This window comes from Xyrauchen texanus, chromosome 13 (assembly GCF_025860055.1).
Source record: "Xyrauchen texanus isolate HMW12.3.18 chromosome 13, RBS_HiC_50CHRs, whole genome shotgun sequence".
Taxonomy (NCBI): Eukaryota; Metazoa; Chordata; class Actinopteri; order Cypriniformes; family Catostomidae; genus Xyrauchen; species Xyrauchen texanus.
Genome location: NC_068288.1, coordinates 16,665,600 through 16,682,168, shown reverse-complemented (window position 1 = coordinate 16,682,168; position 16,569 = coordinate 16,665,600). Strand labels below are relative to the sequence as shown.

General features: G+C 37.3%; 3 protein-coding genes across 3 annotated transcripts; 1 reads left to right on the top strand and 2 right to left on the bottom strand.

Moving 5' to 3' along the window:
- Window positions 1–202: 202 nt before the first annotated feature.
- c13h17orf67 (chromosome 13 C17orf67 homolog) lies at window positions 203–3,290 on the top strand. Its single transcript, XM_052141485.1, has 4 exons — window positions 203–323; window positions 1,544–1,632; window positions 1,855–1,992; window positions 2,565–3,290. Exons 1-3 carry the CDS (start codon window positions 272–274, stop codon window positions 1,969–1,971), a joined length of 258 nt encoding a protein of 85 aa, XP_051997445.1. The 5' UTR covers window positions 203–271; the 3' UTR covers window positions 1,972–1,992; window positions 2,565–3,290.
- Window positions 3,291–3,947: 657 nt separating this feature from the next.
- On the bottom strand, window positions 3,948–6,080 carry cbx8b (chromobox homolog 8b). The gene is made up of 5 exons (XM_052141294.1): window positions 5,936–6,080; window positions 5,789–5,832; window positions 5,477–5,542; window positions 5,307–5,373; window positions 3,948–5,164 (listed from the first exon to the last, which is right to left on the bottom strand). The coding sequence occupies exons 1-5, from the start codon at window positions 6,002–6,004 to the stop codon at window positions 4,316–4,318; spliced, it is 1,095 nt and encodes a 364-aa protein (XP_051997254.1). The 5' UTR covers window positions 6,005–6,080; the 3' UTR covers window positions 3,948–4,315.
- Window positions 6,081–11,053: 4,973 nt separating this feature from the next.
- LOC127654111 (E3 SUMO-protein ligase CBX4-like) lies at window positions 11,054–16,266 on the bottom strand. Its single transcript, XM_052141110.1, has 5 exons — window positions 16,037–16,266; window positions 15,820–15,863; window positions 15,360–15,425; window positions 12,966–13,032; window positions 11,054–12,847 (listed from the first exon to the last, which is right to left on the bottom strand). The coding sequence occupies exons 1-5, from the start codon at window positions 16,103–16,105 to the stop codon at window positions 11,468–11,470; spliced, it is 1,626 nt and encodes a 541-aa protein (XP_051997070.1). The 5' UTR covers window positions 16,106–16,266; the 3' UTR covers window positions 11,054–11,467.
- Window positions 16,267–16,569: the final 303 nt, after the last annotated feature.

The following is a 16,569-nucleotide window of genomic DNA, read 5'->3' as shown; positions in this document are numbered from 1 at the left end:
TGTCAGTACAAACTTGTCAGTTAACCACATCGTAGAGGAGTTTGCCAAGATCATTTGCTTTGCAGGATAAAATAAATACAATCTCTTGTCCCTCTCTTAGTCTTTCTCCAAACAATTTTCCCTTTTTTTAATATTAATTCTACGGTTCTTCTTTCTCCACCCCCATGTATATTTCCAGTGGCCTGTGAGGGGGTGGGTCATGCACCTCTTCTCCTCATAAGTTGGGTAAACACTCAGGGGAAGTTATTTCGTACTGCGGACAGAAGCGAAAATGAAGCTGATGGCATGCCTTTTTTGCGTGGTCTTATTGACCTTATGCACAGGTAGGCCATATCGTTTTCCCTCATGTTTTTTTTATGTGTATTTTACCTTCCACTGAGTCTAATTCTCATGCAAAATTCCTTTTTCAGAATATTTTGGTTGGCTTTACTCTAATGGCAATTATTTCAAAGCATTCAGTAATGGTTCTAGAAAACGTTCATAGCTGACGAAAATGGTCTGATATCGAGATCTGTGATATTATTATAATTATGCCTAGCCTATGCTTGTTATTTTTTTTTTTATTATTATTATTCTTTATATCCTCTGTCACCTGTAAACGTTAAATGTCACATAAAACAAACTGTACTATATACACTTTTTTCTTTTCTTTTCTGACTTTGTTTATTAATGTATCTGAACTAAATTAATATTCTTATTGAGCAATGTCCTTACAAATGTGACCTTTAACACACTTGCCTCAAAAACGCCCGCCACATATTTTTAAAGCTTATCTAAAAAAAAAGAAAAAAGAAAAAAAAGAAATATATATATAGAGAGAGAGAGAGAGAGCCTAAGTATATAGCCTATATACTTTAAATACTTAAATATAATGTCTCCCCCAAAAAATCTAAAAATTCTGCTCATAGTGATTTTTCTGCCACGTCGGTGTTTACTGTAAAGGACTCATTTTCATACTCCTCGCGGGTCAGAGCTTCAGGTCAGGCGCGCACTAGTGCTCGCTCCCCTGGGAGACGCGCTCATGAATGGCCACTTTGTGTTCTACCCTGGAGAAACAGAGCTGGGAGGGCTGAAGAGAGAGGGAGGGAGAGAGAGAGAGAGTGTGTGTGTGTGTGTGTGTGTGTGTGTGTGTGTGTGTGTGTGTGTGTTTGTGTGTGTGAAAGAAAGAAAGAAAGAAAGAAAGAAAGAAAGAAAGAAAGAAAGAGAAAAAAGAGAGGGGTGAAGAAAGATAAGGAATACAAATTAGAACCCCAAAGGACTCGTGGAAAGAAAGAAAGAAAAGAAAGAAAGAAAGAAAGAAAGAAAGAAAGAAAGAAAGAAAGAAAGAAAGAAAGAAAGTAAGTATTGGGGAAGAAAGGAAGGACACAGATTGAAATGTTTCAGAGACTAATCACCAATTTTTTTTTACATGACAAAAAATCCTTAATAACCTCTCAGTCATTTAGAATTGTAAATTAATTTTACATGAATAAATCATATTGTCATTACCATGGAATTAATGTATCAAAAGGTGACCTTGATGCATGTCTGTCATGGTTTTTAGACGCAAACCCCATAATTAAGGAAAGCTTTGCAAAGCAGCTTCTCCGCACCAAGAGACAGAAGCCTGGATACCCTGATGAACCTATGAGGGTAGGGAGCCAACAAAAGACTCTAGGATCATTTTATTCTCATTTTTAATAACGATACAAACATCATGCATGATAGTCAGTCTGTAGTTAAATGTATTTATTTTTGTATCTGTGATGGTAAACAACTGTGGGTGCTATGTTGCTTTATGATCTTTTCAATACAAAATATTCAATAAATCAATATGTGAATCCATAACTCAGCGCCATGTCAATACTATTTCAGGAGCACATGCTGCATATGCAGAGGCTGGAGCAGAGGGCTCGAGAGACCAATATGGAGCACTGGCTGAACCCCCACTGCTTCCCCCGCTGTGACCGCAACTATGGCTACCCTGTCTAACCGGCCTACAGTGATCCATAGGTTCGGTTCTGAGGGATTTAGCGCTTGACTGCAGTGTTTGAGCTTATTTTTGATGTGGATAAATATTCATGGTTTCAAATATTATTTCAATTGTGCTTTCACAACTTCACTCTTAAATAATTTTTCTAGATGCCTCATTTTATTCAAACAACAACCTCTTTTTATAACAGGTGGAGAACATGATTAAGTCTGCAGCTCATATGTGTCCAGACACAAACGTACCATAAATGATTTTGGTGAATGCGGCAATAATGGCTAAACTCATCATTTGGGGGGTTTATTTTCCAGCAATGCAGCTCAGGGCAACTAACACACTCTGGCTGAATATCAAGTGTTACAGAATAAAATCTTTGCAGGGGGTTTAAGTGGACAAACATTGTTTAGAAAGGAACAGCAATTTAAGTGTTTGTAGCTGCCCTGAATGTTGTAATGTTCACACACGCTGACTGCTCTAAATGGCCTACAATTAAATTCCATCTCATAAGTTTTATCAAGGAAACCCGTTCATAATTAGTATAAATTAGTAGATTTATTTTTCGTGAATACAATCAATACAAATTGATTTTTTTCAGGGTGAAGACGACAATTGAGGTGACGACTATGCCGATGAAGACAACGTAACGGATTGCACTAAAAAGACCCCAAAATGCTGAGGAGGTCAAGGACGCAAAAAGCAATGAAGACACCCACATATTGATAAGAAGCAATTTAGAGATGTCTTATTTAGATAAAGGGAAAAAAATCCCCGATACGATATTATCGGTCTAAAATATGTTTGAGAAAATAAAAAACGAATGACAACATGTCATTTTAGATTGGAGACTAATAATAAATGCTGTTCACAAAATTTTGGTTGTGGTTCCTCATCTAATTAATTTTCACCTTAGCAGTAGCCTATAATTTAGCAGTATAAGATTTTTGAATAAATCCAGGAGCGGCACAAATGACAACATGTAATTTTAGATTGGACACTAATAATAAATGGTGGCTCAGTGGTCCCGGGTTCGAGTCCCGACTCAACTGTCCTGTTTGCATGTTCGAGGACTGATATGCAGGTTAGTTGGAGACCCTAACTTGCCAGTAAGTGTGAATGTGTGTGTCTGTAAGTGTTGACTGACCCCTATCCAGGGTGTTCTCTGCTTCGGCCCGAGACAGCTGGGATAGGCTCCAGCGACCCTGTATAGGACACGCGGCTATAGAAGATGGATGGGTGGATGAATAAATCCGACAGTAAAACTACGACCGCGTTTAGAAGAGTGATGATACATACATAACCAAGAGTTTGACATGGTCAAATATAAAGGCCCAAAATAAATTGATGTATAATCACTGTGTAGTATTACTCTGACCTCTCTAAAAAAAATAAGTTATCTTAAAACAAATAATACAATATTTAAAGATAATTATTAAATAAATATAAAAAAAAGGCTATCAAATTTAGTACCGGAATTATGACAACTAGACTAATAATGGCATTTGTCCTAAAGGAAGGATGTGAATTAAAATGTAGGCTTATTACTTTAAAACAAGGACATCTCTCTTCTTACATGTACTCTAATTTTGCAAATAATCATCACTTATCGAAATATCTATGGATGTGTTTTATTTTGGTTTTCCAAAATGTTTTTAAACTTTTCACTCAGCACAAGTTATTTACTAAATTTCCCATTTATTATCATATCTATATCTATATCTATAATAGGCTATTTCTTGAAAAAACTATGAAGAATTATATAATAAAATAATATAATTTAGCATTACTCGATATTTATGAAGATGAGTTAAAGTAATAATAATAAAAAACAAAAATCAATACACGTCCATTATTCACTGTATAGGACGAAAATCTTATTGACACTTTTTGGTGTAAATTATTCAGGCCGCTTTACCGTCTATTGGATTATAACTGACACACACTCAAAAAAAGAAAAGAAAAAGAAACCATTTATTTTTACAATAATTACAAACTTAATTGCGCCAAGTGTGCAATTTTTCAACTTTTAGTTTACAAGTAAATTTGTTTTTAATATTAATCTGAGATACATTTCATTATTCAATGTATATACATATATATTTAACGAAATGTGATTAAAAACGATTTACAAAAGAAAATAAAATAATAAAAAAAAATTCCAAGGCCCATGTTTATCTGGGCGCATTTCCATTTACAACAGCTTTGTTTAACAAGTCTAGTGCATGCAAAACTTTTAAATTAGCAATTTCACAATTTTTCGGTGTGACAGAAAAAGTAATAAGAACATTTATATACAATACATAGAATGTTTTTTATAATAAAGGACTTGTGAAGAATGTTACAGCATAATCATCTTTTGTCTTTGAAGAAGCCTTCGTCTGTGCTACTCTCTTTGATCGTTACAGTCAGAAAGTTCGTGGTCACATCCGTAACTACGACCTTCTCCACATTGCTAAGGGAAGGTCTCCACCTGTCTGCCTCATCGGGCTCTCCGTATATGCGCGACACTGGGATTTTGGCGATAAGCGAAGGCTGTCTGTTAGAATCGACCTGTTCAAACGTGCTTCGTTTTGAAAGGTGTTTATGGTGAAAGTGGCTTGTTTGCTCTTTAGTTCTGCTGTCCTGTAAATCTCCATCCACTCTGTTTGAATGCAAACTCCACTCTGCAGAAATTTGCTGAGTGCTTCTGCTGGCTACAACTCTGTTCTGTTTCAGGGAATATGTAGCACCCAGGTGCTTGTGAGATAACTTAATTCTCTCACTTATGTCAGAGCACATATCTTCTTCTTCTTCTTCCTCTTCTTCTCCTCCCAAACCTAACTTTGCCATTTTGGAAGGAATGCTTGCCATGGTTTCTTCTGCTACTCTTTTTGCTGGCTCTGGATTCAAGGAGCTCAAATATACATCTGTGAAGCATAGTTTGGGTTTCCGTCCCCTCTTTTTAGGGGTAAGTCTAAATGTATCAGCACTGGGTCTGGGTGAGTGCGGAGAATGTTGCTCCCTTGGTTCTGGAGGTGGAAGCCGCACACTTTCCCCTCGGTTGACTGTGCTGGGAGGAAAAATTGTGGGCACCACAGCACGTAGGCCCTCTCTTGCTCTAGGGGTTACAACAGGCTCTGGACTGGAATATGTAACACGAATACCTCTGGAAGAATCATTCCTAAATTCATAAGACTTGGCCTTTTCCTTAGCTTGAGCCTATAAAAATAAAAAAAGAATACTAAATGATGGCCTTCTGCTAAAATAGTATTTATTTATTTATTTACTACTATGTCTGCAAACATATTGACGAGCAAGTTTTATTATAAACCAATATAAAATAAAAAAAGATGCAATTAACCTTTAGAAGAAAAGTCTTGAGCTTAGGTCCTCTTTTCTTGGGCCCAAATATTTCTCTCTCACGTTCCCTGAATGAAAATACAAAAATATGTGTGAGGTGAATTCTTAGATTTTTTCTCAGTGACACCACAGAAATTGTCGGGCCCCTAATAGTTTTATTTATTTTTTTACCTCTCTTCAAAGGCAACGAAAAGGCGAGAATCGAGAATATTTTCCTCAGGTTCCCAAGTACTGTACCTGCAGGGGGGGAGGTATAACGCGGTTCACTTGACAATCTCTAGTTGCGTTAAAGCATTGCATTATCGGCCAGTTAGCTGGGCCAGCTAATCTTGCAGCATGCAATCTGCCAAAACCATCCCGCTGAAATAACCAGTATGTTAATCTGACAGTGGCTGCATACCCACCTCGATATATTTGACAACCACTGCTTGCACTAAAATACTATGACAAGGCACAACAGAGAGGATGGTTTGTATTACTCACTTGGGTGACCAGCCCTTCCATTTCACGAGATATTCCATTCGACCCTGCGCGTGCCATTATATACAAAAAAAGAATTCGTTAGCGTGAGCCAACGACATGATCACATACGTGCAGAAAATGTCGCGAGCAACCTCACGTAATACGTACCCGTCGTATTCGTCTCTTGATGATCGATTCGGCCGCGAACACCCTCTCTCCGACAGCCGACAGCTCCATGTTTACCTTCGTCTACCGTTAGCTTACAGCGAGGCTAGCTGTGAGCGCGAGCCCGGTCCGCCTGCACTCGCTTCAGAATTTCATGCAGCCCATAATACTCTCGTGCACAGCCAGACGTCATCACGTTCTTTAGCATGTTGCCTTGGCACCGCTGTAGGTGGAAACATTTTGAGGCCGTTCATTGGCTCAGTTGTTGCTAAGTGGCCGGAGCTTGCTTGCTCTGTGTCATAGAAATCTAAATCCTTGACAGAAAATTATAAGATCTCCTCTGTGCAAGGATGAACACATCAGAAGGCTGAAGATAAAACAAAATATTAATAAAAATAACAATGACGTTAAGACAAAAAACTAAAAACAACAACATAGAATACACAAAACACGTAAATCATTAAACAGTAGGCCAGGAAGACTTTTATGTTTTTTCTTTTTTTTTCTTCTTCTTTTTGATGGATTTAAGCACAATTCATTAGGATTTATTTCTATTAATATTATTTGTAGGCCTATAGCCTACTGTATTAGTCAGCTGTTATTATAACAACAGTATAGCTGATTTTTCATTGTTCACAAAGCTGTCTTGCTAATTCTAAGACGCAAACTTGTCACGCTTATCACGTCAGTTTATTTATTTATTTATGTATATTTTTTTGGAAAATCAGCCAAAGCAGGTGGACAAAAGTTTGTGTTCCTGCAACAGAATATAAGTCAAATTAATTGTTTTATTTAATGATAATTTTGAATAATTTAATCATCCTTTCCAAATTCTAAATGATTTCTAATGGTCGGTGATGGACTATTCGGGTTTTCTATTGGTGATAGAAATTAAAACGCGGAATCTGTAGCTACTTCAGTGATCATAGATGTAGCCGACTTTTGCACATTATTAGCGATAAAAATGAAGGGTAGCCTAATATTAAAGGGAAACCATTTATCCGTTTTAGAACTCCTGAGAAAGTAAAAAGAACCACCTAGACTATAGCTAGGACTACTTGAGTTTCATTCAACATATTTAGCCGAAACGTTAGCTCCAAATGTCTTGAATATTCAGATTCGTCTCCAAAATGGATGGTTGTTTTGAGGGGAACCCTGTTTATTTCCCGGGGTCCTTGATTCGTAGGTTGTAAAGAAAATCAACAAGCATTAGTCTCGAAAATAATATTAGGCTTAACGTAGGCTATATTGTATTTAGAATTCAAAATCAAATGAATCAAACAGCGTCACGTGAATATATATTATTATAAACAATCACAAACGTAGGCCTATCTAATTTTATACTAATTTTATAAATAAAATATCCCAATTTACTTATTTAAAAAAATAAGAAGGACATTTTATGTATAGCCTATGAAATAATCGCATTGGTCCTTTAATATTTCTAGAGGAGAAGAAAATTGTGAGATGAAACAATCATTAGGCCTAATGATGATAACTCAAATACAACCAAATAACAAAGCAATAAAATATGGAAAATAATGAGAATGGATCATTTTGTTTTGTTTTGAAATTTATTTGATACTTTTACCAGCGTTAAATCATAGTTTTTACTCAGTTTTTAAAATATTATTGATTGTAACGGCAAATTAAAAATATATATTTTAATTTTGGAGAAAAATACGTAGATAGAAGAATATATAAAACTATTTTTGACCACGTAATTAAAAAAAATAAATAGCCTAAAACTTTTGTATAGGCCTTATTCAGTTAAACAAAACTCAAATAAATATGATGGTTCAGCGAAAAAGATGAATAGGCTACCCAAAATACGTCTTTTAACATTGAAATTGCTTGCATACATTGACGTCAATGTGTATGGGAATTTATTTTTAAAACCAGTCATTAATTTACGGCGATTAACCCGTACAAAGGCAAATAAATAGTCACCAAATTTTCTCGAAACTTGTTCACAGATCTCTGCATAATCGCTTAGGTTTCTTACAGGGAGATATCACTGCCCATAATTTCAGCATGACAGTTTAAATATAAAAGTCCGAAAAACCTGACCGAGTTCTGAACGTTCTGTCACACTATTTCTGCCATAGACAGATGTGGCACAAGTAGTAAGAGTATGGGTAATAGACTATTCCAATCCCGAAATTGGCAACACTCCCGAGTGCTTTACTTTTGGAATAACTTGAATTTGAATTGTAAACACACGTTTAGGAATAATATAATATAATATAGGCTAATTATATTATGTCTATATATTTTTTAATTTTCAGGACAGATACAAGGTTATTCTTTTGATTCAGCCAATAAATTGGTCTATAAGATTACCGAGGGAGGTTCGTTTTGGGGAGTAAAGCCAGTGTGCATCCAACACAGGAAAAATGAACTGTACATGATTCTGTGAGGTTTGTAAATGGATTACGCCAAATTAAGATCAAAGCTTAAGTTTTTCGCCTTTAAATGCACACAGAATTGAAGCAAGTAAAAACGGTTTGCTGAAGATTCTTTGCGGAAGATGATTGGTGGTTTGGCTGCTGCAGTGGTTACATCCGTATATGGGCTCAAGATCGAGCTGGAGGAATATTATTGGTTCGCTCGTTTCTGGGCAACCATCATGAGAAATTCTGCACAATTTACGAACGTAAATAGCAAATACCTACTACTTTGTCCTCTCCAGATTGTTTGATGCAATTTTCGACAGTCTTGATAAAAACAGTAATGCACATTTCGAGATGTTTTGTCCTTAAAGAAATAAGATCAGTGCAGTGTTCATTGTTTCTCCGATTTAGTTAGATGAATATACAGGTTATATCAGAGTTACATTTGTAATATGACCATTAATATTTGTTGTATTTCATATAGTCATAAAAAGTAAGAGGACTGCTGCATCATTTAAAAAAAATAGTGCATTAAGTTATTGGTTGAATGCCACTTTTGATCATTTGAACATTTAAACATCTCTGAAGTTGAATATTGCCCAACTCAATCTTATACTGATTATTTCACATGTTAAATTTACAAACTGCTTCCCGAAGGCGAGTTTAATTTAAGAAATTATGTTTAACTAAATTAAAGATGTTCATTCTCGATCAGTCAATATTTCTATACTGACCACAAAAATGGACAGATCTTCCAAATATTTAACGTTTTTCTGTACCTCTCCCAAACCATAACGCCCTCACTAATGCGATTTGTGCTCAAATAATGCCTAATTAATTACTATTACTTTTATTGTTGCGAAAGAAGCTGTTCAAACGCCCTTTAAATAATCTTTCATAATTAACAACCTACACTCAAAATTGCACTGCTGCAAATCTGAATTCATATGCTGATTGCAAAAAAAGTGGATGGACCAAAGGAAGCCATTTTATAACTGCAGCGCAAGAGAGCAGCTTCAGCGCAGGCGATACAGCAGAGGAAATGGTTGATTCTGTTTCATTGAGGCTGAAGTGTTTTCTGAAGCCAGTCTTTAACACCAAGTTCACCATTAACCATCCCTCTCTCTGCTGCTTGTTTATTTAATGGACTAATATGGAGCTCTATCATGCCGTGACAGAGGCGTTTGCTGTCCGCCATGTTAGCGAATATAAAAAATAAATAGTCGAATTCTTCATCAAAGCCTGATGACGATAAAGAGAAAGCCACAATGAAGAGAACCCTCTCTTGACGATGATATAGACTACATTTGATGAATCTCCTGGCCGTCTCATTTGGACCATTCAGCGCATAAAGAAAGTTGCCAATAATCCGGAGGTTGTAGCTTTATTATATTCCGACTCTAACAACATCTTAAACCTATAGAAAAAGCAGATGTTCAGCTTTGAGGAAGTTTAATTTGACTTTGATAAACTCAAGTAGTCATGCCTGTAAATGTTAATAGCTTAAATGTCAGCGCTGTTTCGGTTTACTTCCCGAGGACACGAATTGATAATCTGATCCAATCTTTAAAATTGAGTTTTATTTCGTTGTATGTCTTAACACTATCCTCAACATGTATTCATGTTAAACAGTCTTCTTACAGAAGCAAAGTCTAATATTGGCCACCAAGATTAGGAAATACGATTTTGAACGATAATGCGTTTTTATTTGACAACCAGATATTCTCGCCATACACAAGTGAAATATTCTGTCATTGATTTACACAACATTCACTACTTTAAATTGTGAGCATTGTTCCCGAAAAATGGAAATAAGACACTTAATGGTCCTGTGAAAGTTTCCCTTTTTTTTAACAGTGAGTTATTAGTGTCTGGTCACTTAAATCTGATTATGACATTTCAGTTTTTAAGATTTCCGTTGGAATATCAACACGAAAACGGATGAGTTTAGTAGACTCATTTGGTGGAACAGACTTCTTTTATTCCTATATTGTTTCTCGCAAGTGGCATATAAAAATGTGACATGTCATAGACAGCCATTTCAAAGACACTGAAGTTTCCTTGACAATCTCTGATGTTTTAATTAGGATGTTTTTTATATGATGAGCATCACGCAGAATGAATCATTCAAGCAAAATTGCTATTTTCACTGACTTTTCAGGAGGACATTGGCCTAAACGCCCTAGAGCCTCTCGAATGCAATGATACCCTACCTGTGCTTTGAGAATAATGAAATAGCGAACACTGCCAATGCCAGCACACCAGACGTGCTGCTTTTAATCCGACGGCACTGATCAAACATAGCCTGCAGTATAAACCGTTACGAGAGTTGTTAAATTTCTCTTTAAATATTAATCATTTATTTCCAGTATTGGAACTCTGAAGTTGCGTGTGTATTATAAAAACCTGAATGGTATTTTATCAAAACCTTTTACATATTTGTGTGAAATTAGAGCAAGGCCTCTGGTTCTGAGGAAGACTTATCTAAACAACTAGTCCTGTCAGTCAAATGACGGCAGGCTGACATCTAAAATATACTGTATATAAGTATTCCATCAACACTCTACTGGTAGTTTACATGCTTATATATTACAACTTATGTATCAGCTAGCCTAAAAAACTGTAAGTCAGCACAAGCATTTAAGAGAGAATACTTTTAACCACACACACACACACCCCTGCTTTAAGTACAAAGACTCAGATATTATTCAAACATAAAATATAACTTTTAATATGCTAAATAACATACATTTTGAGTGTCATTTGTTTTGAAACAAAGACTATAAAAGACATCAGTAGGAAATGTTTCTCAGTATTACATGTAAGTGCTTCTTATATTATAAGCCTTCTGAAATGCAGCATTGCAAACAGCTTTGATGCTAAGTAATATTATATAATATATTAACAGGAAACCTGTTCAGTTTATTTTTTCTATTCCTAACATGGAATAGTTAGAAGTGTGAATTCAAAAATTAATTCAGTTCAATCATATGCAGTCTGAGGACTATCAAAACTTTACACTAGAAGATTGTTTCACAATATTCACGCAGGCTTGTGGACTTAAAGATTAGACATGCTTTACATTTGTACAAATTCACAGTAAACAGTGGGTAGTCTTTATAGACTTGCCATAACATATTCCTCAAACTGTCACATACTCCTTAAATGTCACTGTGAGGCAGTTTGCAGTGACATCTGTAATTATTATATTCCCAAGAAAAGGTGTAAAGCTTTGAACACGTTTTGGTCCCATTTCTGTTTCTTCTTCTACCCGTTCTGGTGTGGACAATGCTTCTTTCCTTGTTGGCATAGAGTTTCCAATCTGAGAATGTGTAGAAACCTTCCTCTCTTCTCTTGACCGTACACAGCTGAGGTCTATGGGTTCATCATGGTTGGTGTCCAGGTTTTCAAAGTCATGTCCACAATAGTGTTGATGGCCATTGAAGTGCATGGTGGAGCTGTAAGAATGAGAGACATCAGTATGTGGAGCACTTATACTCCGAGAACTCCGGAACATCTTGGCCTCCCCCCTGCCACTCTCTGGGTCAGAGCAACAACGCTTTAGAGGGAAGGTGGGAGGACCACATTGGGTAGACTGGTTGCCACTTGGATTACCCTTCTCAATGGTCACTGGAGTCTGAATAGGCTTGGATGACAGTTTCAATGGTCGATCATCAGATGCATAATCTCCAGAGCTGCAGAGCTTCTCTGAGTCATTCGGCTCAAACACTGTTGGGTCTGCTTTATCAGAATTGTCCACTCCACAGGATAATAGTGCATCGGAAAGCCCAAGAGGGGCAGACTCACTACTGTCCTTTTTAATCACCTTCTCGAGACTTTGCTTCTTGTTGTGCTTTAACTTCTCTAAGCTCTCATTCATTCCATTAGGCTTACAATCACGTGATTGTCTTTTTTCCACAGCATCTGCCATTCCCTTCTTAATTTTAGCTGCCTGGGTGCCATTTTCCATGGACTTGCTCATGACAATGACAATGCGGCCATTTTTATTTTTGTTCTTTACTATTTTCAACTTGCTGTTTATTCCATTGGCTGGTGCTGTGTCCTCTTTTGTATCACTTTTTGTGTTCACGTTTGAGTCTGCACCACTATTTAGTTTAGCTGGAAGCTTTTTCAACTCCATCGTAATATTTCTCACCTTAGTGAGGCACCCAGAATTCTTTTCTTGAACCCATTTCTGTTGTAGAGCTGGAGATATGTCCCAGCCCTCAGGCACTTTGGTCTCTCTGACATTCTGATACAGACAGTCATACATTTTAGGGTTGGGTTGGTAGTGATGGTGTTTCTTGCTGTTGAGCTGGTAGTAGTGCTTCTTTTTCCCATTTGTTCGTGCCTCTCCCTGCTTGTCTTTTGGGTTGGGCTTGTAGGGATGGTGCTTCTTGCTGTTAAGCTGGTATTGCTGGCTTTGGACCAGGTCTGGGATGGTTTTGGGTTGGTTATCATCACCCTGAGACACCTCCTGGAGGTCTGTAAGAACACTGGATCTTCGAGCAAATGAAGGCACCTTGGAAATCAGACAAATCAACAATTAGCTATATATGCAAGAGAAACAGTGGCGTGTCATCCATGGCTGTTAATTGGGTACATTGTGTTCATGGGCATGTTTGTAAGTGGTAAATTACCTGCATGATAAGATGTTTTGATTTGGGCCCTCGTTTGCGATAACCCATTAGCTGCTCTTGACTTTCCCTGTATAGAAGAATCTCAGATTATATAAAGTCTTGCACTTAAAAAAAATTATAAGCATTCATGATAAGCAAATGACTGAATATCCATTATACCATTAATCACAATTATACAATTTTTAAATGTGCCTGGGTTTTAAATAGCATATAAATGACAATACGTGACCATAAATGGCATAAACATAAGAACAGCTAGTCTGTGAACTTAGTTTAATATTTTGGTGTAAAATTCAATTTAGAAATAAAGTCTTTAATGAATAAGATAAAAGATAATAAACAGAGTTGCACGTTTGTGTTATTTGACAGGCTTTTCAAATTGGTTATACAATTTAGGCCTACTTGTCAGCTCAAATTGAGTCTGTTGACTGTAGATAAATGGGCCATCAGCTTTTTTCCCATCCACCCCATTCTATCAAATGATATTGCAAAAAAAAACTAATCCTAAACCCTAACACTGTCATTTTCTGAATAACGCTGTACCGTTTTGTTGTCCGTTCTGCATAACGCGGCAGCTCATTTCAGCTTAGTCCCGGTTCTCCCAATGGCCAGTCTGCCCCTGATTCGCACCAAAGTGCATCAACCCAAAATGCAGGTAATGGCAAGAGGAGATGCCAGTCAATGGTGTGAATATTGTAATTTTACAAAATTTCAAGACTTTGGTACTGAATGTGCTTTGAAAATACTAAAGAGGGCCAAGAGTGATAAGCCGTCAGCCAACCCAGTCAGGAATAATTGTAGGTACAATCTAGGGGTGTAACAGATCTCCATAAAAAAGATCTGTTCGGTTCGGTTCGCCAACCACAGTTTGGTAAGCAATGCCACTGTGGTTCATCTCAAGTTTATTTACGCATTTGGAGCACAAGGTTTTGCTTAGAAAATAAAGCATCAAATAGACACGCACATTTACAACCTCCGCTAGTGCACCTGAATGGATCTGTAGATGGATATGCTCCCTGAGTTTCACGTACGTCAAACTGATGACATCACTGTTGTGTGTAATTGAAAATGGCACGTGGAGAAAACGAGCCACTGATAGAGAAGCACCCTCCCTGCGTTATTCAGGTCTCCAGTCTGGGAATATTTCCTTTTTGCAGTCAATTGCAACAGTGATGGTCAAATAATGTTTACAAAACAGGCACTGTTTGCAGACATCGCTCGATGCGTGTCTGCAAACAGTGTATACTGGTAGGCCTAATACATCGACATATGATCATTTACGCCACAATCACGGGATAAAGAAACTGCACACACTCCCTTTCGGACAGACATATAACAATAACTAATGCGATTGGGGTGTTCATTGTCAATGATATGTTTCCCTACTCCGCTGATGAAGATGTGTGATTTCCGCAAATGATTAAATCACTCAAAACGAGTCACAGCATCCCTCGTATCCATTTTAATAGCAAAGTTCCTTCTGTAGTGATGTACAGCTTCCGAATATTGAATATGTGCTGGAGAGGTTGAAACACATTTTATGTCGATGCATGTATAGTAATAATGTAGGTATTGAGTTAAAATGTTAAAATGAGTTAAATTTTTTCTAAGTTTGTTTAAGTTTAAGACCATAATAAAAATTAACCTTGGGTTTACTTTAGTAATATTGTAGTAACCATGACTGCTGTCACCATGGTATTTTTTGCAGAAATCAGGGTTTTGATACAATAACAATGTGTTTACAACAGTAATACTGTAGTTTCCATATAGTAACCATAATTATATACTTTGTAAACATGACAGTAAACGTGTTGATTTTGTGGTTACTATGTTTTTCTACAAATACCGTTGTTAAACTATGGTTACTGTAAAACAATTATTTTTTTTAAGGGCAACCCTGTTGAAGTGTTGGTTACCAAATAGAGTATTTTTACTTTTTGATATGGCAGATTTTTTTTTTCTGAACATTACAAATACCGTACCGAAATCGTGACCTTAAAACCGTGATACAAACCGAACAGTGACAAATTTGAACCGTTACACCCCTAGTAGGCCTACAATGTTGAATGGTTAACGTTTGTTGAGATCATGAGGCTCCATTAGAAAAAGGAAAACAATGCGTCAAATAATCTATCAAATTTTCTACCCTGTAACCATCCTTTAATGGTTGGGTGCTGAGTCCTGTACGTAGCATTGGTGTACCGCGCAATTAAACAGTCACATTTTGTGGTACGCCTGCGCACCAGCTTTCTCCCGCTCTTGCGTGCTCAACCCCCATTCTGTCAGCAAGAGAAAGTGAAAAAGAATGAGCACAGCCAGTAAAAGCGTCTCCACTCCTCCCCTTTGGACTGTACAAGGTCAGGGCGCCAAGCCGAGGGTGCCTCTATATCTCACCTGTTTTGGAAAGCGACGAGGAGTCTCGGGTCCAGAATATTTTCCTCTGGTTCCCATGTGTTATATCTAAAGAGAGAAAAGAAAGGAGGCGGAGATAGAGGGAGATCAGAGAAGCATGAATATAATCAGCTCTCTCAACCAAACTATCTAACGTGGTTGTCATCCGAGCGATTAACTAAAATGCACATACTAAATGGATCTTCAAAGACGTTAGAGAGCAAAACGATTCTGTAAAAGGCAAAGGCTCCCTCTAAAACAGCAACAATATGTCCTATTTTATATAGGTTTTAATAATTTGAACAAAATGATAACAAGGACACATTTCACTGGCATTAAGCTTAAATTTTAAACATTGCAATTCACCATCAAAACTATGTATTCCTCAGTAACACGCGCAGTTAGCCTCTTTCTCATACGCATACACTGAAAAAGCAAGATTACATCTTGCTGGGAAACTTACTTGGGAGACCAGCCTCTCCACTTGACCAGGTACTCAAACCTTCCCTAAAGAGATCATAAAAAACAAAAGTCATTTTCGATTGAAAATAATAATAATAATATAACAAATCCGTACACTTGCGCACAAGTTCTTGCGTTTAAAACACAAACCTTACTTGCACGTTTTACAGTCTTCCAGCGTGCACAATTTTAACAGTGTTAAGAAAACGATCACAAACCTTTCGAATACGTTTCTTTTCGATGCTTTCCACCGCGAAGACGTGCTCACCCGCTGCGGGCAGCTCCATTTTCAGCACGCGTTGTTGCTCAGCACGCGCGCGATAACATGAGTGTTCTTCTCGCGCTGATTCCCCGCGCTCTCCTCCTCTGCTCTGGATGATCTTTCGCTTTGAGAGTGAGATTCAGTTTTAACTCTCAAATGAGCTGCAGAACGTACTTCATGCAAATAGCCATGGGCGTGACGTCACACACAGGCGGGGCGCTGTAGAGGCTGGTCAGCTCCGTGCCTGCGGGTTTACCGAGCAAATGAAGAGTCGTTATAGCAGCTTCTCATGTCTGCGGCGAAATTTCTTCTTTTATGACGCAAAGTTGGGGACACTCGTGGCAATTAATCCATTTTCAAATTCAAGCTTGATTACTTTTGCATTGATTAATAGCTGTCATGTGACAGACTTCAGTCATTAACATCGTCATAAGCAGCAGCAAGGTCTTCTGTTGTTTTCCCATTCATTTTAAGTTGATATATCAGTGG

Excerpts from the sequence above, each read along its gene's own strand:
- LOC127654111 (XM_052141110.1), bottom strand. The coding sequence starts at position 16,105 with ATGGAGCTGCCCGCAGCGGGTGAGCACGTCTTCGCGGTGGAAAGCATC. Across the intron at positions 15,864-16,036 it reads AAAAGAAACGTATTCGAAAG|GGAAGGTTTGAGTACCTGGT; the intron begins GTTTGTGATCGT and ends TGATCTCTTTAG. Across the intron at positions 15,426-15,819 it reads TGGAGAGGCTGGTCTCCCAA|ATATAACACATGGGAACCAG; the intron begins GTAAGTTTCCCA and ends TTCTCTCTTTAG.
- cbx8b (XM_052141294.1), bottom strand. The coding sequence starts at position 6,004 with ATGGAGCTGTCGGCTGTCGGAGAGAGGGTGTTCGCGGCCGAATCGATC. Across the intron at positions 5,543-5,788 it reads TGGAAGGGCTGGTCACCCAA|GTACAGTACTTGGGAACCTG; the intron begins GTGAGTAATACA and ends CCCCCCCTGCAG. Across the intron at positions 5,165-5,306 it reads TCAAGACTTTTCTTCTAAAG|GCTCAAGCTAAGGAAAAGGC; the intron begins GTTAATTGCATC and ends TTATTTTTATAG.
- c13h17orf67 (XM_052141485.1), top strand. The coding sequence starts at position 272 with ATGAAGCTGATGGCATGCCTTTTTTGCGTGGTCTTATTGACCTTATGC. Across the intron at positions 324-1,543 it reads CTTATTGACCTTATGCACAG|ACGCAAACCCCATAATTAAG; the intron begins GTAGGCCATATC and ends CATGGTTTTTAG. Across the intron at positions 1,633-1,854 it reads ACCCTGATGAACCTATGAGG|GAGCACATGCTGCATATGCA; the intron begins GTAGGGAGCCAA and ends ATACTATTTCAG.